Genomic DNA, 21,654 nt, shown 5'->3' with positions numbered 1-21,654 from the left:
CATTCACCTGATATCTGTCCCAAAATTAGTCATGTTATTAATAGATCTCCCCCCCCAGGCCCATTACCTCAGGGTAAGAATTCTGCTTAGAAATTTAGCCACAAGCAACCCCTCATCCCTCAAATTTAGACAATAAAAAGGGGGTAGAATGGAGCAGACTGCACATCTTCACTAGAGCAGTCTTGGCCAGCAAATACCACCAGCCTTAGATCATTTTGACAGCTATGCAGATAACTGCACAGTAAAAGCAATTGCTCCTGCTGTATAAGAGCTCCATTAGAGGGAAAATCTTGCTATGTGATGGCTCTATGCATCTGACATCTTCCAGCAAGCAAGAACCAGTGCCCGCTGTGTGCAAAATGGCTTTATATTCTGAATCTATTTCTGTGTGGAAAAACAGGGGATCAGAGAGGGAGAGCCTTTGGCTGGCATGGAAAATGGGCAGACGTGGACTTTGATGGGCAGCCTTCCTAAAGCGACCCCAAATTCTCACCATCATCTTTTGTTTTTTATTTTCCTGCTATTCTAAAATGCCAATATACTGCTGATGTACAGCTCCTGGGACTGGAGGAACATTTTTGCATTGAAATGAAGGATTTCTAGAAGAAACCACCATGTGTTCCTTAAGTGTCCATTTAAAGATGGGACAGAAAAGGCAAATGCAGTCCATCCAGCACAAAATCCAACACTGAGAACAGCTGAAAGCAGTGACGAAGCCACAAAAGGAACAGAAACTGCCAGGATATATTTGGCAACTCTAGGCATTCTATAAAATAAAACCAAGCTGCTAGCTGATATACATCTCTAGTTTTCTTAATCTTAGGCAACTACGGCTCACTGAATGTGTTTGATACACCATATCAGGAACTAGAAGTCTCTATATCTGGGGTTAAAATGCAAAGGCAAGGGCAGAAATATCCATTCTGAGGACATGCAGAGATTTTTGCGTTTCCCTGTGTTGGATAAAACTTGGAATCTTTGAACTTCCTTCTGGTTTTGCTCTAAACAAAACTTTTTAGCTTTGCTTGGAAATCCCATCTTATGCTAGAGAAATCTTTCCGAAATATTTATGGAGAAACGGAAACAATTCTGCCAAAACCATTATGATATGAAATACGTACTTTTAATATAAAATTGTGTTGTTGAACCCTCCTCAGCTGGCTCTAGGCCAACTGTGAGATAAATTCAATAGGAAGTAAATTTGTTGTGTGAAAAACTACAAGCTAAGATGTGTGACACTCAGCCATAGCCTTTGCCCCATACCAGAAAGGGCATCACATGAGCTGAGAGGTTGAGAGACTTGTGCACATGCAAAACACTCGTGCAGGGGGCAATACCAAGTCATCACTCCAGCTAAGTTTTCAGTGAAGTTAAGTCACAGGAAAAATATCATCAGCTCTTCTGAGATTTCCTTCCTGTTGGATTGCTTTATCCTAACCACCATGAAAATCAATCAGGTTTTTTCATTGCACTGGCGCCCCAAAAAAGCAAAGGGCTCAAATCTACTTCTCACTGTACAAATATGTATATAAAAAAGTATCGATCCCTGCCCCAAAGAGCTTACAATCTAGAAATAAGCTCAAGTTGGTTTTATTTCTGAGAAGGATGAACAAAGGTGTCATGGTTTAACCCCAGCCGGTGTCTGAGCACCACACACCAACTCTATCCCAGCCGAAACCAGGACAGCCAGTTTGGGTCAGCTGTCCTGGCTGTGCCCCCTCCCATATTCTTGTGCATCTTCAGTCTTCTCAGGCAGTAGAGCATGAGAAGCTGAGAAGTCCTTGATTTAGTATAAACACTACTTAGCAACAACTAAAACATCAGTGTGTTATCAACATTATTCTCTAAGTCCAAAGCACAGCACTGTACCAGCTACTAGAAAGAGAATTAACCCTGTCCCTGCTGAAGCCAGGACGAAGGGGTAGCTTTGGCTCCAAGAATTAAATCTAGATCTTCCAGTATTCAGATTCTCCTTCAGCAATCCCAGATGTCAGTGACCAAGCGCCAATGCACATCATCCCCAAGGACATGCCCACAGACCCCAATAACACAGCCCCAGAGAGACCCTGAGCACACGAGAAGCTGGAAAGTAACATTTCCCAAACTCTTCTGCTGGAGAACCCACTTCCACTTATACTCTTGAGCTGGCAATTTCAAGTATGATCTGTTGATGCAGGGGGTTTTGCCTTACCAAAGCCTGCTCGATGAGAAGGCAGAAGAGAATGGCATTGCCCACTTCTCTGAGGCTCTGGAATACATCGGTCTTCAGCTCTGCATACTCAATGATGTCCTTCAGCTGATGGTGGAAAAACTCCAGGATTCCTTAAAAGATAAGGAAGGACAGTCAGAAAAGCAAGAGCAGAACCATCTTCCAATAACTTGGATAAAAAGACAGTCAGTGCCTCATATTTAATTAATCACAAATTGCAAGCTGTAACTGCTAAATGAACAGACGGGAGACTGACGCTGGGCAAAACTAGCACGCAGTGTCTTATCCTGCTTTCAGTAACCCTTGGGAAATAGGGAGTATGAAGTCCTTGGATTTCCTAATCAGAGGGAAAAAGAGATTCAAGACTAATGGGTGTCCTGGTGCTGGCTCATGTATACCACACAGAGTTTCCCCATCCAGCTCAATGGCAGATTACAGTCATGCTGCAAAAAATCTTTGCATCAACTAGAGTAGAGATTTTGAAAAATATCAGTGAACCCATAATAACAAAAGCTTATGAAATCCTGAAAACAAAACATAAGCTACCAGAAGACATTCCCCTATCAGTCATCTGTGCGTTCAAAGGGAAATTTCCAACAGATTTCCTGAAGAAGTTTCCTATACATGTTCCAGTGCCAAGAGGAAAGAAGGTGAAAGTCTCAGCAAGCATGGGCTGCGTGCTGCATGCTGCACTGGCATGTCAGGTGCCAAACCTTGTTTAATTACTGGTGTGTGCCTGAGTAAATGCTGCACAAACATGGGCGAGGTCTTGCTCAAACCATTGTGCATCATTCTGTAGCACCCACCTGGAGAGCCATATTCATGTCTTGGCAAGCGGCATATCTTGGGCATTACTTCGATCAGGGTCTTCACGTACTGCAGGATGGTGCCTTGCAGCTGTCAGAGACAAAGGGAGGTTAAACTGGAATGACGGCTTCTCCTGGCGTTGGTTTTGAAAGAGGGCTGGTTGTGGATGGGTCCACATCTGACAGCACAGGACGAAACTTCAGCTGCAGTCCAAGAAGTATTTCCTTAATTTGGTTTTCACCCAAATATAAAATTCAGCCTGAGTGCATCGAGCTAAAGTGCTTTTATAGCTTCCCCTCAAATAATAAATCACAGCTGCACGGATTTTCGACTTCAAAATACAGCTTGCTGTGTTTGCATTTTTTGCAGCTGAAACCCAAACAAGGCTCAGTCTTAGATCCAGCTGGACTTGTGCTCTGAACCCAAAAATCATTTCACCAGAGCTGCTAAAGGAGTCATTCCCCAGCACAGGAAATGTTCCTTCCACCTGAGGAATGATCACCAGATACTCCGAGTTTAAAACAGAATTTGCACATAGAAAAAGCTTCTGCAGATCTCATTTTTTGAACTAATATGAACAGGAGCAAAGTATATTTCTTAGTTAAAAGTGCTTGCTGTCATTTGGCATTATGCACCTGCAACCTGTAGATACATTATATGGGATTATGCACTAAATAGTATTTAGCCAAACATAAAATCTTTGCCTTTGTGCTGAATGCCATCTGATCTCACACACCAGCTACAGCATTTTCAACTAAGTGACACAAATTACATCTTCAGTAACTATGGTGCTTTACAGTAGGGAAACTGGATATATGCTTGAGATTTTCAGTTTTACATGGCTTTGTTAGACAAGTTCAAAATGATATCACTGCAGTCAAACCAGAATTTAAATATTTATAATGAATGAAAATTGTCTTTCCAGTAAAGCAAGGGTTTTAATAGAAAAGCATGGCCTCAAAAATGGTACATTTTTTGCACACTCCCTCCCCCTTCTTAATGCTCAGTATTGTCAGTGCCCTTAGGGAGCACATGGGGTCATTTCCCTGTGGACATTGCATCTCTCTTCTGAAAAAGGAGAACTAGAAAGCAGATAGGACTATTGGCAGCCTGGCTTCTGAATATCTGATGGAAATGGACAGTATGGCTTGAATAAGGACTCACCTATAGCAGAAATTTTCTTATAAAGACTCAAAATTTGGTTTCATCGGTTTTGCTGCCTGCTCTCTACCTTCCTGCAGCTCTCCAGGGGTATCAAAAGCAGTGAGACAGAGTGCTCTTGTGCTATTCCTGAGCATGAGCATGTGTCTTGAAGGTCTCCCAGACTGCAGCATAGGCAGTGCTAAGGGACCGTGAGTGCCATGTCCCACCCGATCACTTCTTGATGGCTTTTAGCAAAGCAGCATACCAACTCTACCACCCCCAGATGTAGGTGGCTGATCACAGTTAACACTTCAAGATGGTGGAAACACTACATCATCCCACAGAAATCAGTGGGATTCCTCAGCAACAGTGAAAATCACACCATTAATACAAGTGTTGGATCAAGGGACATGAAGGTACCCAGATGTGAAGACCTTGAACCCAAAGCCCAGGCTGACTGTCCATCCTGTGCCTCTCAAGGCACTGAAGTTTCTCCGTCAACAGGGTTAGGCTCGTAATTACCAGGCTCTTGACGATCTTCAACAGCTCCTCCATGACCACTGCAATCCCTTGATAGCCAAGCAGCCTGCAGATCGTCTTGAAATGAGGTGGCCCCACAAAATTGCGGTAGGAGCTATAGATGTGACTATAGGCAATGTTGAGAGGCTGAGAAATTAGAAGCACGATGATAGTTAGACAGGAGCATTTACCAGACCTGTAAGTAATTATCTTATTATGGTATTATGTTCCATCACTTCAAATAATTTTTAAGACAGAGAAGGAGAAATAATAATACCCATGACAATTCCCATTTCTTCTACTTCTTGTGACAAAGAGGAGATTGCTTTTATTCCTATGTAGACATATTCTAATCTCAACACAGTGTCACGTCACAAGGTTTATTATCCTGCTATGTAGCAACACCGCTTTCATTTCCAAGGTAATTTTCTCTCCCATACATTCCTGATCAAGGATTTCAGTTCACTAGCCCTTTGTCTCTTCAAAACAAAATTCTTCTGTACTAAAAAAAAAAGTTTTATATACAGGTAACCAGACAGACTTTTCTTTCTACAGGCACTTGCTTTAAATGAGGCTTATTAAGAAAAGTAGGAACTGCAGCATCTGAGCCTAAGGGCAATTGGAAGAGGCACAGAAAAGATCCTTTTTGCATTCTGAAAAGCTCTACATCAACCTCTGTACTTAACAGATTCCCCCATGGGACTGTGAAAAGGGCAAGAATCTGACCCAGGTCTAGGGAGAATAGTACCCAGGGCTCTGACCCCCAGAAAATTTTTAGCAGCAGAAAACAGAGAGTGATTTCCAGGAATGTACTCTACCAGTGAAATCTTGGAAATGTGGAAATTGCTGCAATGTTTTGTCACTGGAACATTCATAGGATCCATTTGGTGTGAGGGAAACAGAAGTAGGGGGAATTAATTCACTTGTGTCATCTGCAAAAAAACCCCGCTGAAAATCAGATTCAGCTGAGATGCCGCATGCTCGGCTTGGGTTCTGCAATAGAAGTGCTGGCATCATGACTCAGCCCAGCAGAGAAGGGCTGCAGTCTTCCCCCATGACATCTATAACAACTGCAACCTCAGTAAACAGCAAAAAAGAACATTCTTGAAAAGATTCTGGCATCTAGTGCCCCTTCCAGAAAAACACAGGTAAACCCCCTGGCTCATGCTTACTAAAAGATCCTTCTTAGACAAAGATGAGAAAACAAGTAAAACTGTATCCCAAATGTACCGTGCAAGGCTGACTTTGCTTCTTGTGTGAATGCTGCGTATTAAAGGCACAGTGCATCCTCATGCAGCAGGGAGCTTGCTTCCCTGCAGGTATTACAGACCCCACTCTACGGGGCTTTCCTTCCCTGCCAGTAACGGAGCCAAGAGAGCAGAGGGACCAATGCATTGAAGAGCTTAGGGTGAAAGGGAGCGAGTGCTGAAGTAGCAGAATAGGACAAAATGTTGTCCAGCCTCCAACGCTGCTGCTCCCAGCAACTGCAACACAGCCAGCTGAAGGCTTCAGTTGTCCTCCAATTCTGACTCACTTCCTCGAGATTTACTTTAATGCTTCGAGTTACTAACGAGTTACAAAGTGAAGTCATTTGCTAAGAATCAGAAAAATATTTTCTTTTGCTCTCAGATATATAATTTGAGCAGACTGATGTACTGATCACACTTTCACAGACTTGTCAGCTGCTTTAATCAATTAATTGTCCCTCATTTTGTTACAGCCCCACTGCTCTGGTCCAGCAGCTTATTCACCACAATAATTCCTAGGTGCTCTTTGAAAGAGCTAGCAGAAAGAAGGCACAGTTAGAAAGTCCCTTACTTTCTGTGAAATATAATTTTACCTCCTGGTCCTGGTAAGTAAAAAAAAATGCCCTTTCATACTACTAAGTACAGAAAGGCTCTGTAGTATATTCATTCACAACACGTGTGAACTTTCTCTCCCATCAAAACTAAACAAAAGGGCCCTGAATAAATACAGGCAAGAATTTAAAAATTCTTTAGGCAGACAGAAGCCTACTTGCAAAGTTCCTTGTGTGCCAACACCTGTTATGAGAACTGCTTTTGACTATGCTGCTTAGGTTTGTGCCTCCATCCTTAGATAACCAATTCTTTAAAAATGTGTCTAGCAGGGGCTGATCCAAAGCCACTAGATACATACACCGATGATACATGTGAAAAACAGCAACAGTTTATGTTTTCTAAAGTGTTTGTGTTTTATATGTAAAACATAAAACACTACAAGTATGTTTAAACACCAGGTGATACCCAGCTGTAACAACTGCCAAATGGCCAACACAATCATCCCAGAGGGAAGCCAGTAACCCGGCAGGGCCCCAGCCCAGCCACGCTCCCACGGCGTTTTGTTGCTGTGGCTTTTCCAGTGCCTTATTCCATCCCCAGCACCTCCAGAAAGCGCCTTGCTCAGGGGTGAGCCAGGTGGCCTTGAGATGGCTCCTTGCACCCCAAGATGGCCTCCCCCTAGGCTCCTTTATCCTGATATTTCCCCACGGTTAGCAAACTGGGGACTAGGGGGGAACTAAATATACTCATTTCAGTGGGCTTGAATCCATGCTTATTTGTGGAAGCATCTTTGCTAGGAGCCAGGTCTTCAGTCTGCGCTCGTGCCATGCCCCCCTGGGAGGGGTCACCATCAGTACCCAGTTGTGGAGCAATTGGTCAGATTTTCCCCATAATGGGGCTGACATTTTGCTCTACGGGCAGCGAGCGGATAGTGCTGCCACGCAGCCGCCCACCTCGCAGCTCTCCCTCGCCTCTCAGTGGGATAATGGGTCTGGAGAGCAGCTTTCAAGCTGTCTTTTCCCTCAAATATAGGTCCCAGCAATAAGCCTGATTTGGAGAAGACACATTTTAGGACGTGCATTGGCTGCAGACAAGTGGGATGATTCATCCCCGCCTGTCTGCAACACGAGGTAGGTTCATCAAGCTCTCTGCAGAGCCACACAGCGCATTAGCAGCAGGCTTGTGTCTAATAATAATACTCTGCCAGCAATTAAAAATATAACTCCATTTAAGGGTGAGATACACAGCTTGGGATAAAGATTGTAGGATGCAAAAAATGACACCAGTGGGTATTTTAAGACAAAACAGCTGAAGGTACAAGCTGGCTGCACAGCACGGCTTGTTCCCCCGCTCTGGGTGGCCACTTCCACCCCCTCGGAGAGCTGGAGCAAAGCCCCTGATCTCGCCACCTCTTGAGAGGTTTTGCTGTTCTCAGGAGCAGCAGCTGCCGCAGACACCGTGGAGGTTTGCCCCAGCTTTGGTTTGGGGCCAAACGGGCAGGTTTTGTGGCTGGGAGGTTGGGAGTGCAGGCAGGCTGGGATTTGCAGCGCAGGGCAGAGTTCCTGGTGTCCCACCGAGCCCAGGCGTCCCACCATGCACCAAGGTCTCAGGGGCAGCCATCCATACTTGGGAGGGTGTGGGGAAGGCCCCCACGTTGCTTTGGGAGCTCTTGAGGTTACTAGGGATGCTCCGGAGCTGATTCAGCAGCAAATGAAGCAAACCAAAACCCAGTTATTTCCATGTCTTTGAGCTTCTTATTGGCCATCACACAGACCCGTCTGAGCACACCTGAGGGAAGGCAGGGAGGGTTTTATCTGATAAAACAGTTCAGAGAGAGATAATAGACAGATAATACTGCCTATGTCAGAACGTCCTTGGAAAACTGAAGAGCTAATGAAAGAGGAATATACTTAGAAACAAAAAGGACTTGCACACAGGCCAAGACTATTCCAGGATCCCAGCCAACCTAACTTCAGTGTGACAGCTGAGATGGTGTCTAAGAATGTGAAAAACAATTCTGACCAGAATTGTCAGAGAAGGGTCTCTAAAAGAGTCAGAAGAAGGTCTCTAAGTTAAACAGCCTGAATATGGCCTGGTTCCTTCCCCTGCTATAAGCAACCTTCACTCTCCCTCTAAAGCTTTTACCATATTCAGCTGCTATCAGCCAGTTGCTAAGACTTTCATGCAAAAAAACCACATATTCCCTAGCTAGGGCGGACAGGTCATGTACAACACAGCAGGCATGTTTATATACTGTATCGAGACTGTGCCCATTTACATTCTGTTTATAGAGGCTGTGTCAGTATATATTCTGTGTCACAGCATAATGCCTCGCTATACTGACTACTGATTTTCGGTGACTGTTTACACTGCTATTATTTACAAGCCGATGGCCGTGGCAGGCCAGGTAGCACAGCCCACGCAGTCGTTGGACGGGATCAGCAGCCTCTGCTGCCAACACCACCTGCAGCAACCACACCTCCTTAACGCCTTTGTGCTGCTGCTGCCACGGCAGCAGAAAATAGAGCGGCTCCATCCTCTTTGCACACTGTAACTATTTTTGCAAGCACCGGCAGCATGCACTGTCCTTCAGGTTACATCTGCCTGCACGCTCATTAAAAAACTGGGGAGGGAGCAAATCCAACAAGGGGAGAGAACCAGGGATTTCCAACGAGTCTGGCATGACCCTGGGTCTGGCAGTGCCAAGAAAAACAGAAGCACTCATGAAAATACATAAATGAAGCCCAGTCTAAAGCATTTGCAGAGCTAAGAAGTCGTTAATGAGCAGTAAGTAGTGCGTTCCTGGTAATTTTGCAGCTTCTGTGTAGGAGACTTGGCAACCTGCTGCGTTTTGTAAGTGGCTGAATGGCAGAAAATGGCTCAGTCTCTGCTGGCCACTCGAGCACGCCTGTGGTTTGCATCCTATGGTGAGGAGCAATCGGTCCCAGGCAGGGCCACAACTGGGTCCACCTGCAGGTATGGGGAACACCAGTGCTGGAGCAGTCCTGGCACTGGCATGGTTTTGGATCTTCTCATCCTGGGAAATGAGAATTTCAAGCTCATCACCAGCATAAACTGGTGCAAACTTGATTTGGGGAGCAGGTAATACCAACACCACTGAAAGCTTTGCTGCAGTTTCCTTTGAGCTAGTGGGATTGATCACTGCGTGGAGAAAGGTCAGCAGGACCCTTTGCTGGCCTAATCCAGCTGTTCCCATTTTCCTCAGTTTCCTCTCTTCCTGCTAACACATCTTATTTGTGAACAACTGAAATTTAATTTCAAAGCAACTGCGAACACTGATGAACTCAACAACCCGAATGCCATAAGAAAGCAGTTCTCTGATGAAAACGTTACCACCTCTGTAATCTGCCTTTCTGAAGCACGGATTTGTATCCTCAGCTCTCTCCCTGCAGGCAAGGATGTACTTTATTCACAGCATGGGACCAGCTAAGAGCTCTCTATCCCCCTGCTCTTGTAAGCAGGACCGAGCCATGTAAATGGCAGGAAGCCACCTGGGAGCACTTTCATTTGCACCCCTACCCATAATTATTTTCATCTCTGCTCCCAGTTTTCAGGTCGCTGGCAGCTGCAGCTCACTCACAAAGACAAAAGGGAATACAGATCTTGGAAGACAGAACTAAAACATCCAGGACTTCAAAACATAAATCAAAAGCAAGGGTCACACTGGCCTGGTTTCAGCTGGGGTAGAGTTAATTTTCTTCCTAGTAGCTGGTACAGAGCTGCGTTTTGGATTTAGTATGAGAATAATGTTGCTAACACCCTGATATTTTAGTTGTTGCTAAGTAGTGCTTACACTACTCAAGGACTTTTCAGCTTCTCATGCCCTGCCAGGGAGAAGCTGGGAGGGGACACAGACGGTACAGCTGACCCCAGCTGGCCAAAGGGATATTCCACACCATATGACATCGTGCTCAGGGTATAAACTGGGGGAGCTGGTGGGGGGCGGCACCGCTGCTCGGGGACTGGCTGGGCATGGTCAGTGCATGGTGAGCAACTGCACTGTGCATCACTTTGTATATTCTTTTACTATTATTATTATTATTATTATTATTATTATTATTATTGTCGTCCCTTTTCTGTCCTTTTAAACTGTCTTTATCTCAACCTATGAATTTTTTTTCCCACCCGGTTCTCTCCCCCATTCCACTGTGGGGATGGAGTGAGCGAATGGCTGTGGGGCATTTAGCTGCTTGCCAAGTTAAACCACAACACACATACACTCCCCAGGCTTGTAATAGCCCTTCATCATGCCGTTTGCATCATCTCATCACTGTTGATATTTAGAGCTTCAAAACATTGCAAGCACCTTTCTAGGGATGGCATGGTATGAGTGACTCCAGGCCCAGAACCAACATTTCTTCTGGGAAAGTTCCTCTCAAACACATTTTGGCTTCAGAGAGCAGTGAGTCACTTGTTCAGAGCCTGTCCTTACCAGGCCCAGTGCCACATCTGTCCCCAGTGCCATGTCTGTCCTCTCCTGGCCACAGACGCGGGCTGCTCCCCCAAACACTGCTGGCACTGGCTTTGCCTCTCCCTCCTGCCCCTTGCCAGACTGGCAGGGGACACCCCCGAGGCGTCTATAAGGCAGAGGCATTCAAAGAACTGCCTGTCTTAATCCCATAGGAGTTCAGCAGGAGGTCGAGGTCTTTGAAAACCCAGCTCCTAATCCCACCACACAGCTCAGAAAATATTAAAAAGCTAATGGACATTGCTGCAGCACCAGGGAGGAAAATCTACTACTCACTGGCTTTGGCTTAAATCAGTAGTTTAAATGTGCAAGAAATCACAGAATTAAAGACAAAGCCCCTGAGTGCTAAACTCTCAATGTGTACTGCAGGCCAGGATCCCAGATTTCATACCATGTGCCAACGTGTCTCTAACCCCAGACCCTGCTGGTGTGCAGTGATGGTCTTGCTGGGGCACTGTGGGCAGGGGAAACAAAGAAAACCCCGACCAAGCCAAACAAGCCAGGAAACAAAACTACCTGGCTCGTTTTTTCCACCTCAGAGACACGTACTTCTCCCAGGCAAATAGCTTTTAGGGATATCATTCCCAAATCACTCGAAGATGCCTGCCCATGCTTTCCTATTGGTTGCTATGGTGAGAGATGACGGAGCCCCAGACGGGTATAATACAAGGCAGCGTGCAGGGAAGGGATTTAGCAGAGGCAGGAGGGAGGCAAGCGGTGGGAAGAGGGGAAGGCACTGCCCGCCCGTGGCCACGCTGCTCACCAGCACCGACAGGCTGCCGCAGACCTGCCCGGGGAGGTAAGTGGCTGCCCATGGCTCTGGGAGGGCTCAGCAATGGGTGCGAGTGCTGTTTGGCTTTTCATGTAGGAATGGTTAAAGCAGTCGTTAGGATGAGCTGCTGCTTGAGTGAAGTAAAGGGAAGTTAGTTAAATTCAAAAAGGGAGGAAGAAAGAAAAAAAGAAACCAGGTCTATCGCATGCAGCTCCTGCTCAGAGCACTCGGGCGGCTGGGAGAGAGAACGCTGCCACAAGGCTCAGAGAGCACTTTGGGCATCTAAAGGACTGATGTACCTAAGTGATTTGTGGCTGTTGTTGAACAGTAGTTTGTTAGAGGTCAGTGTCTTTTATCTGGGGGAGAGCTTTGTACTTATTATTCATATATTTGTACTTCCTTAAAGGCATTGATTTTACATTTCACTGGCCTTCAGATTTCTTGTTTAAGATCCTGATGTTACAGTGTGAGATGCTGTAGGAACGGAAAGAGTTTATACTCTATTAAGCAACAAGTTAGGTACAGAAAATGCCTCAACAGCTTAAACCAGTAAATTCATCATTATACATCTTTTTAATAGTGTTTAAATAGCATTTAAAAAGTTGTGTAAAATCACAGTATCTGTTGGAAGCTCTGCAAGGCAAGCTGGAGCTAGCTTAATGATCAGTTAATGTTAATCACACTTGCAGTATCCTTTCTATTCCATGGGAAACAAAAAAAGCTAAAAAAGGTTCCTATACAGACAACCAGTCAAAAAGAAGTGATTTTTAAAAAAGTCTAACCAAAGCATAAAGTGCACCCTATGTCTCAGTTGGTGTTTTTGGTCATGAAGCAGGGTGATGCAGTAGTCTGGGCATCAGCAGCATTCATCTTCTGTAGTTTTAGCCATCTAAGACCTAGCATGTAATCTACGCTAGCCAGACATAGTCCTGAGTCTAATCTAAGGGGCCAGTAAAGCCGGTGGAAAGACTTCACTTTGAGCCTGTACATGAATTGGGAAACTCAACCTCTCCCTGCATCTAGTTACAGGGGCACAATGAACATCGAAGTGCACAACATCACTTACACCAGTGCCACCATCTCCTGGGCCATGGACAACCCCTGTCCAGAGAACTACTACCACGTCATGTACCGCCCCAACTGGAACAGCGTCTTTGCCGGCTATTTACGCCAAAACTTCCACCGTGAGGAGCGAGTTCCTCACCCCCTCAGCTCCCTCGTTCTGCACCGACTCACGCCATCCACCATCTACGTCCTCTGCATCACGTGCAAGAACTCTTACCCCTCCAGCAACCACTGCACCACATTCCACACTCTGGACAAAACCCCTCTAGTTTTCGGTGGCTCTAAGCACGAACCTACTACCTCCATATGGATGGTGAGCAGCCTGCTGCTCCTCTGCTTCATTGCTCTCCTGGCCTACGGCTGCCTGCAGTTCTGGTCTGCACAGTGCCACCGGGCTGCGAGGCTGAAGCGTCCTGACGCCAGCCCTGAAGAAGTGGGCGAAGACAGCAGCTCACCGGAGGGTCCACTGAACGATGGACTGAGAGAGGAGCTTCTGGAAGTCCCCATGACCACTGTGCTAATGAGGAGCTCCAGTTTCATGAGAGAGAGTCCATATAGCTCCCCCCACCGCTTTTTTTCCTATAAAAACAGCGACGATAAAAGGGCCATCTTGCCACAGCATGGCCTTCAATGAGAGCAAAATCAAGGCAGACCCTGCTTAGAGGTTTGGTTCATGCTGCTCTTTCCCAGCTCTTGCCAACAGGACTGTCTGTGTGTCCACGGGGCCTGTTTGTCCCAGGGTAGATCATGAGGTGGGGACATCAGTTGCAAGTAGAAAGATTTTTGTCAAGTGACAAAAATATTGTCATTTGCTGAGGGTTTTTTAAAAAGAAACCAAGTCAGCTCTCTGGGAACAGCCAGGCTTAGCTGACTGTAGTGTCATTAGCTAATCTGCATCAGTGCTGTATGTTCATTTCAGAGTCATCAATCAACATGTACAAGAAATTAACTCCACTCAAGTAGTTTCACACTTGAGTGATCCTCCACTAGCATCACACCCCAAGCCCTCATAATGCCTGTATAAACAGTCATCACAGCCTGACAAAAGAGCTTTTGTCAGTATTAAGTAGTCTGTATTTGCACTCACAAATATTTTAGTAATCCCTATTTTGAACTACAAATGGGATGCCTGAAGTGGTACCTTTCCTGGGGAGGACCACTGCCTTGGAGCTCCAACTTGCTCTGTGCATTTAGGTGGATGTGACTTGGTCTCAGTGCCAACACCAAGCACAGATCAGTCTCAGCATCCCCTAACATAGGCATGTTATGGAGAAGAATATGGGAAAGCAATAGCAAAAGCACACTGAATCTGCTTCTTGCATGGCTTTTTGGTTTCACATGGCAACATGACCCTGCACATTTGCACCCGCCATTCTGTTAACGAACTAGTTCTTGCATTTCTTTCTTCCTAAATAAATAACTCCAACATCCACCCCTTCTGGCTGTTGTGGCTCATTTACTGACCTTGGATCCATAGAGGTAATACGGCTGAACATTGGCTGGCTTGTCCCGCTGGGGCTCCTGCGTGAACGGGATTGCTGTCCTCACAAACCTGTGGCAAGCACGGGAGACGGGGAGGAAAGCGGTCAGAGCCCGGCTAGTTCTGCTGAGTGCCGATATGGCACGATCTGGGATGAACTGCTGTTGCAGACTAATTAGCAATTTATCACCTGAGCTACAAGAACTAGAATGCAAACTCCTGCCCCAATCTATTGGTGGTGCAAACCCTGCCAGTTTAACCTACCAAAGATGGTGTTTCTTCTCATTTGGGACAGGCAAGAAACTCATGTATGAGCAGCTACCACAGCTCTGTTGCTCAGTAAACCAACCCTCTAAACCAAACTAGCTCAGTTGCTTGCAATCACTGTCCAACTCTGTTGCTTGAATTTGTTACTAACATTTTCATGGCCATGGGGACCTGGTAGGCTTTAACTCCATTTTAACTCTAACTGTTGCATCCTACAGGGAATGCAAACCTCACCGCAATGCGTGTGATTTTTATGTAGCAGGTTTGACATTTTGGAAAGAAAATCAGGGCCTCCAGGTGCCCCCTGCCTTGCTTTTTCTCCTCACCTGTTAGTGGATCCATTGTAGCAGTAGTTGGGTAGAAAGTCAAAGTTGAGCTCCCAGAAGACATGGAGGGTGATGCGCCCATAGGGTGCGGAGACGTTGTGGTTGGCCTCCCGAAACATGGCATCAAAGCTGTCCAAAGTCATGTGCTTGCACAGCAACCTGTGAGTCAGGCGATTTATTTCCAAGAGCCACTCCAGCTCCTGCAGCACATAATGCAGCAGCAAATGCAACATATTACCAAGATGACAACAGAAAGAGCTGATTTAATTGCCGAGGGAATGATTTTATATCCACACCCACACAGAACTTTCCAGGTGTGGATGTAGCAAATGCTGAAGATATCAATTTAATTCAGTGGCTGAGGCCAACTGCACCTCTGCTCAAGGGGTCCTGGTCCAGTATCTCCTAAACCTGCAGGAAGCAAAACTAATTTGTTCCCCACTGAGCACTGTCTGGCTTTCACATCAGAATCCTTCAAAGGTGGGAACTGGTAATTTTACACTACTTGACTCTGATGCTCCTGTAATGTATCAAAGGCAGCAAATCCTCTACATGCACAAACGGTGTCTCAGCCACCTTCATCCAACAGGGGGAATTAAAAGTCGAGATTTCCTTCTCCCAGATCACAAGACTGTCTTACGTGACCTCTGCAAAATCTAACTGCTGACTGTCACCTTGTGATTTACACAGATACTTAATAGTCCAAGAATAATGCAATTAAAGATGCATAAGTAGAAATAGTAGAGACTCAGCAGCATAAAGGAGGATACATGGCTGGCTGAAACCTACTGTGGGTGGGACTTGAAGCAGAAGACAGTTGACTGTGTATCCATGGCAGTGTATTATTCTCTCTATTCATACTCTCAGTCAATGGCAGTTCTTACCACTATGGATGTCAGGTCCTCACTCTCAAAGCGGCTAATGGCCTGGTCTAATGATTTGTACATCGCGGCTGAAATACGCTGGGTAATGAGCCTGTTCAGGTCAATTGATCTACCCAGCAACTGGGGAAAGAAGAGAAGATATTTGTGTGTTACATACAGATGGGGAAAAGGTACTTTATTTTTTTTTAACAGACACAAATTAAAAACAAACATCCAAATCTGCCTAAATGTGAGAGTGGTGATGCAAACGCCTCAGCTGAGTTTACTATTACTTAAGAGGGAGGGAGGAAATGTGGGTGTGCATGAGTGTGCTGTGTCAGAAATAGGTTCAACCCTTCTCATTCCAGCATCGACCTCAATGGAGCTCAGCACTAGGATGCCACCCATGAACAAAAGGATAATAGACCAAGAGCTATGAGTACTGGAGTCTACTGCTTGTGCTGTACCTGGACATGCCTCTGCTTGAGCAGTGTTTCGTAGCGGTTGGATGGTGGGTATGGAATAATCACCCCATAATTTTTACATTCAGCCCGGAAACGTTTGTCCAGTAAAACACTGAAAAAAAAAGAAGTGTCAGGAAAAACAAAACATACACTATCAGCTTCTGTCTGGATCTTTTCCAGAGTTGTTTTCATCCTTCTTTTCATCTTGCTCTGAATGCCAAGAAATTTCTATACGCTAATAACTCAGCTTATACCACTAAATCACAGAGCAGCGGTTGTTATCTGGGGACTTCCATGCTGTTATCCCTCACTCTTGGCTTTTATGGCTAAATCATTCAAAAAGACAAAAGATGGTGCTGAAAGATATCTCCAGTGCCAGGTACTTATGTGCTCCCTCCTTGAAGATCTGCTGTGGGAACATTTGGTTGGTGATGGTGATTGCTCTCCTTCTCTAAGGCCAAATGTGATCTAGAGACAAAACTCCTTGCACAGTTACACTGAGGACTTCGTTCACCTTTGGTGACATGAGAGGATGACTCAGTAGAGTTCACCCATGTTCTTTAAATGATTAGAAGGAAATGTCACAAACAGCCTATCTCCCCACAAGGGCAAACGACTCTGCAGAAGTCCTACAGTCTGCTGGCCTGATGTGTGACCTAAGATACTAAGTACCCTTCTGGGCTTTACAAGTCCTGCTACTTTACTAGGGTGAGGACAAGTGCACTGTTCCTGTTTCTTAGAGATGGGAAGCTTCCACTCCTCATCTGCCTGGTACACAAACAGAAGTCAAGCAAGGATATGTCTTCAGTAGGCTCGAGTTGCTTCTGCTGCTCTCACAAATTGTACTCAGACGGCTACTTAGGATGCCAATTATTATTTGTTCACTTTTAACCATGTCTCCTTGCCACCATTAATTTATTTTCCTCACCTACACTGGTCTGACATGGACAGCCAGCTCTGTGGGACAGGGATGATCTATTTTGTTATGTCTACCCATGGTGGCTACTCCCTGAGGGAAACCTTTTGGTTAACAGCAATTTGGATGCAGCAATATCATCACTCAGCAGCAGCAGTCAGGTTCTCCTACCTGCCAGCCATTGCTTTATAATAGGCAAAGATCTGATCTGCCAGCTTGTACACAAATTGATCAAAGCACAAATTCACCTGGGGCAGAAAAAAAACAAGACATCGTGAGGGTGTCACCAACACAGGGTAGCTCCTTCCTACACATGCAAGATCAATACAACACCATACAGAGCTCTAATTTAATACATACATGCATATCACACTATCAAAAAAAAACACATTGCAGTTCTCATGTGCTAAAGGTAAGCAGAAAATTGCAGATACATTGTGCTCTTACGGTTTCTGTAGGTTCTTACAGGTCCCAGTCCCCCATCCCCAATCATCCTTTTGTCCCAGGGATCTCCAGTTTCTCATTTTCCTCTGATGTCTCCCAACCCCCTGCCCATCAGACAGCCTCCTCCATGCCCCCAGTGTTTTACAGCATTTGGCTTTGACTGTTCCCCATGGGTAAAGCTGAGCTGAAGCCCTTAATCAGCAGTCTGAAAGCTCTCTGGAAATTCTGATCTTCTGAAAACTTCTCAGCCTGATGGGGTATTTTTTTCAGGAGATTCCTGTAATGAATTCGCTGAACTGCTGGGCAGGGCTGTCAAACAGGGCAATGTGACCCCACTGAGCTCTTTCCATACAATAAAGATGAAGAGAACTTACTTCAGCTTCAATTTCATCATATAGGAACTGCTTTTTGAACTTGGTCAAGGCATAGTATGCGCTGTCATTATAGAGGTCCAAGGGGTACAGTACATACCTGAGGGCAAGAAGACAGATCATGTCTTAAATTAACTTTGGAGCAGCATAAATGGCAGCTAGTGTCTGTGCCTGGTTTGGTGCAAAAAATGGTTTTTCTCTGACTTCACTCCTATCATCTCCACTCGCTTCAGCCTCTCAAATCCTCCCTCTTGCTCCCTATGTCAGAGTTGCTGGAAGCAGCTAGAACACATCTGGATTTGAGCTAACTCTGACTTGTTCAATCAACACTTGCTCCTTCTTTGCCCTTAAAAAAGCTTTCATGCCGTCCTCACTCCACAAAGTGCCCTGACAATGGCTGTAATGTGGAAAACAAAGTTCTCCTAATGAGGAAGTTATTATAAACATAATTACACTTGCTAAACAGCAATTCTTCTCATCATTTATCATGTATATAAAAGAAAGAGTGTTTAGGTGCCTTAGCCAGGGCCCACATCCCTTTGGTTGCACATGCTGTCAGACTGCTGCATGCAGATGATGGTACCACCAAGTTGTGCCCACATCTGAATAGAGCAGCTGCCAGCTGCTGGTTTATGACATACAAGTGAGTGCCAGTGCCAGGAAGCTGCCCGTGTGGATCTGCTAACAAGGTATTCATACAGTACACATTCATGTGATAGCAAGTCAAGAAACATCTATTTCCCTCCCATGTCAAAAAGACTGTTCATCACCACACAAGAAAACCCCAAGCCCCAGCGCATGCACAGTCCCACCACAGCCCATTGGCTCTTACTCCATCATGGAGGGTTCTTTGGTTTCCAGAATATGGTCTGTGAGGATCCAGGGCATGGACATTTCGATGGGGAACTGGATGCGGCGGCCCATGGTCAGCTCCAGGAAGAACTCCCGAAACCAGAGCTGGGACAGGTCGCAGCACTGCTGCAGTGCTTCTGAAACACAGAGAAGATTCCCCCAGTGGGAGGGCACCTAATGTTACCCCCATGGGCACAGCAGAGAGGGGCAGCTGCTGCAGCCTCATATTGGACTGGTTTTGGGTGGGGAACATTTTTCTGGGATGTCTTTTTTTTTTTTTAAACACAGACCGTGCCCATGCTGTCTGAGCACTCTGTAATGGGAGAAGAAAGAAGGGATTTTTTCTTTTTGCTCTAGGCTCCAGGGAGAACATTTCAATGGCTCATATTTACTCTGGAAGATTTCTTCTCTGCCGAGTGGCTCATAAGTTTGTCTAAGACAGCAAGAAAACTCCAGTTCTAGAAACTAAAACAACACTTGTGGCTATTTGCTATTTCTGACTCATTCCTGTTCACATAATGATTAGTACCTAAAACAGGCCCGAATCAGGCAGAAGTAGGGCATTTAGGAAAAATTAAAGAAAATCTTCTGCACAGGTCAGTGAGGAGCAAAGCTGATCTACCTTTGCCTTTCTGAGCATGCAAGAGTTGGATTCAAGGCTCCCCCTGCCATAAACTCACCACTGATGTTGAGAAGATGGGTGAAGAAGAAGGACTGCTTGTGGAACTCCTCAATGGCCAAGACTATTGGCCCATCCAAGCTGCTCCTCAAAGTCTTCTTTGAGCCACTCTTGTCTGCTATGAGGGACTCCAGCATGGTCCGCACCATGTAAAGCTTTGGAAGAAAGTTGACATGCAGTTATAACACTCCATTGAGACACCACCACACACAGCCATGGTGCTCTGCAACAAAAAAATAACACTTATCCCAGGTGGCTACTACTCTCTGCACCCATAAGCCCTACACCCCTAAAAACGGAGGCTTTGGGAACTCTACAACAAAGTAGGCACCAAAACAACATTTAACACACAACAGTGTGAAGACTTTGTAGAAGAGACCACAGAAACAGCTGCTAATGCACTGGATCGGAGACTCCTACATGGCTGTAAGACCATTAATTCCCTACATAGGAGATGAACATTCACATACCTGTGTACTTGATGGTCCTACTGCTCGTCGTGGGACTTTAATATCAAATCCACCTTTAGGATCCTTCTCACCTCTCAGGCAAGGATCATTTGGAGGCTCTCGACCTCCCTCCCAGTCACAGATTGTCTTCCGAATTGCCTGAAGGACACTGGAGTGGGTGGGAGAGGGAAAGTAGTGCTTAAGCTTGATTCTACTTCAAGATGAAAATATTCACTGCTGTGCACATATAGGAGGAGAAGTATCTGAGGTGGGGACACACTGTTGTTATTGGGGGAGTCATGCCCAAAAGCTACCTTGGAAAGAGTTGCTGGCCAAGGTATGTTGGCTGGTTGTATACCATGAGGTATATGCAGGCCCATGTGCTTATATAGTACAAATGTGTTACACAAAGAAATACATGGACTTTGCATTACATTCAAGAAGGACAGACCGACCTGATCAGGACGTTCTTCTTCTTCCTGACTGCCTGTCTGAGCGGCTCTCGCAGGGTCACCTGGGCAAAGTCCTGCAGGGCTGCATATATAGTGTTGCGGATGGCTTGGTTAAAGACACTCTCCATCCGGCCCATCAGCACTTGCAGACCTTTGATCATGGCAATTACCTGAAGAAAAATTAAAACCAGATGTATTTTCTATTTTTCCATTGTATGGAGAGGTCCATAAATCCAACATTAAGAGAATTTGGGACTAAATAAATTCTACTCAAGTAACTTGGGTCCAGTAATGTGGTGGCTAATTTTTTTAATGTTAGCTGCTTTACAGATCACAACAAGCTGAGGAGACCATTTACACTACCAGTTTCTTGCATGTGGCCCCTGTCCCATGGCAGGCTCTGTTTCCACTCCTGATCTCTTGATACCTTTAGTAACACACAATCCTAGAAAACTGCACATGCGCCACACGTGGGTGCAGCTGCATGGCTTGCACACACGTGCTTCTGCACCAGGGCACAATCTTCCTTGTACAAGAGAACATTGACAATTCCCAGGAGGGAGTGAGCCACAAAAATTAAGGAAGTATTAAAACCACCTTGGACTGTGTAAGGCAAGATAAAGGTGTGAGGGCCTCCCACAGCCAGGCTCGGAGGACTGTTCTCACTGTCCATGGACAGCCAGACTGAGAGTTGACAGGTCCTGGGGACTGGCTGAGGATCCTGTGTTTGCACAGTGCCTGAATGTAGCTCCTGACCTTGCTCCAGATCACGCTGCTCTGCAAGCCCACACAGTTTTTTTTTTCCAGGAGTCCTGAATCCTTTTGTCAGGTCAGGAAGGGCTTAATACAGCATAGGGATTCGTCACTGTCCTCCTCCAGCACACAAACACAGCATAAGAAGAGCAAGATCAGGAAAAGAGGAGATTTGCTCTAGTCATGCACTGGTGCAGTGTTTCTACCCCAGTAGGAGCTCCTAAGAATATAATTTTCCCTTAATTCTGGTCACCTGTGGGCCACAGGGATGAGGAACCTGCTGAGGAACCTGAGCAAGGTGAGAAGCCCTTCCCTCCTCTTCCCCTGGCCTGAGGAACATGGACAAGAAACGAGCCCTGGCTGGTTCCGACTCTTGTGCAGTTTGCACCAACCTCCACAAAGGCAAACTTCTCTTCACTGGTGTAGTTGTACCGGGTGGCTCTCTCATACTCTTCTGCTGTTCCTGGGCAATCCTTGTTACAGAACTTATCTGTGGGATGAACCAGCTTCCAAGAGTACTGTAAGATGGAAAGGG

The 21,654-nt window shown here is 45.7% G+C and overlaps 2 protein-coding genes across 10 annotated transcripts in view; one reads left to right on the top strand and one right to left on the bottom strand.

Moving 5' to 3' along the window:
- The window catches only part of CYFIP2 (cytoplasmic FMR1 interacting protein 2), a 57,255-nt gene that overhangs the window by 11,523 nt on the left and 24,078 nt on the right, over positions 1–21,654 (bottom strand). For all 9 annotated transcript variants that reach the window (XM_064458551.1, XM_064458556.1, XM_064458557.1 and 6 more), the window contains 14 exons: positions 21,512–21,637; positions 20,370–20,536; positions 19,936–20,083; positions 19,467–19,620; positions 18,767–18,923; positions 17,938–18,034; positions 17,291–17,367; positions 16,207–16,315; positions 15,761–15,880; positions 14,877–15,076; positions 14,268–14,355; positions 4,682–4,825; positions 3,016–3,106; positions 2,192–2,322 (listed from right to left, as the gene is read on the bottom strand). In XM_064458551.1, the coding sequence (XP_064314621.1) occupies positions 2,192–2,322; positions 3,016–3,106; positions 4,682–4,825; positions 14,268–14,355; positions 14,877–15,076; positions 15,761–15,880; positions 16,207–16,315; positions 17,291–17,367; positions 17,938–18,034; positions 18,767–18,923; positions 19,467–19,620; positions 19,936–20,083; positions 20,370–20,536; positions 21,512–21,637 (1,809 nt within the window). The remainder of the gene's footprint in view (positions 1–2,191; positions 2,323–3,015; positions 3,107–4,681; positions 4,826–14,267; positions 14,356–14,876; positions 15,077–15,760; positions 15,881–16,206; positions 16,316–17,290; positions 17,368–17,937; positions 18,035–18,766; positions 18,924–19,466; positions 19,621–19,935; positions 20,084–20,369; positions 20,537–21,511; positions 21,638–21,654) is intronic.
- On the top strand, positions 11,687–13,478 carry FNDC9 (fibronectin type III domain containing 9). The gene is made up of 2 exons (XM_009512448.2): positions 11,687–11,765; positions 12,762–13,478. The coding sequence occupies exon 2, from the start codon at positions 12,775–12,777 to the stop codon at positions 13,435–13,437; it is 663 nt and encodes a 220-aa protein (XP_009510743.1). The 5' UTR covers positions 11,687–11,765; positions 12,762–12,774; the 3' UTR covers positions 13,438–13,478.

Source organism: Phalacrocorax carbo, chromosome 8 (genome assembly GCF_963921805.1).
Source record: "Phalacrocorax carbo chromosome 8, bPhaCar2.1, whole genome shotgun sequence".
Taxonomy (NCBI): domain Eukaryota; kingdom Metazoa; phylum Chordata; class Aves; order Suliformes; family Phalacrocoracidae; genus Phalacrocorax; species Phalacrocorax carbo.
This window is presented reverse-complemented; position numbering and strand designations above follow the sequence as displayed.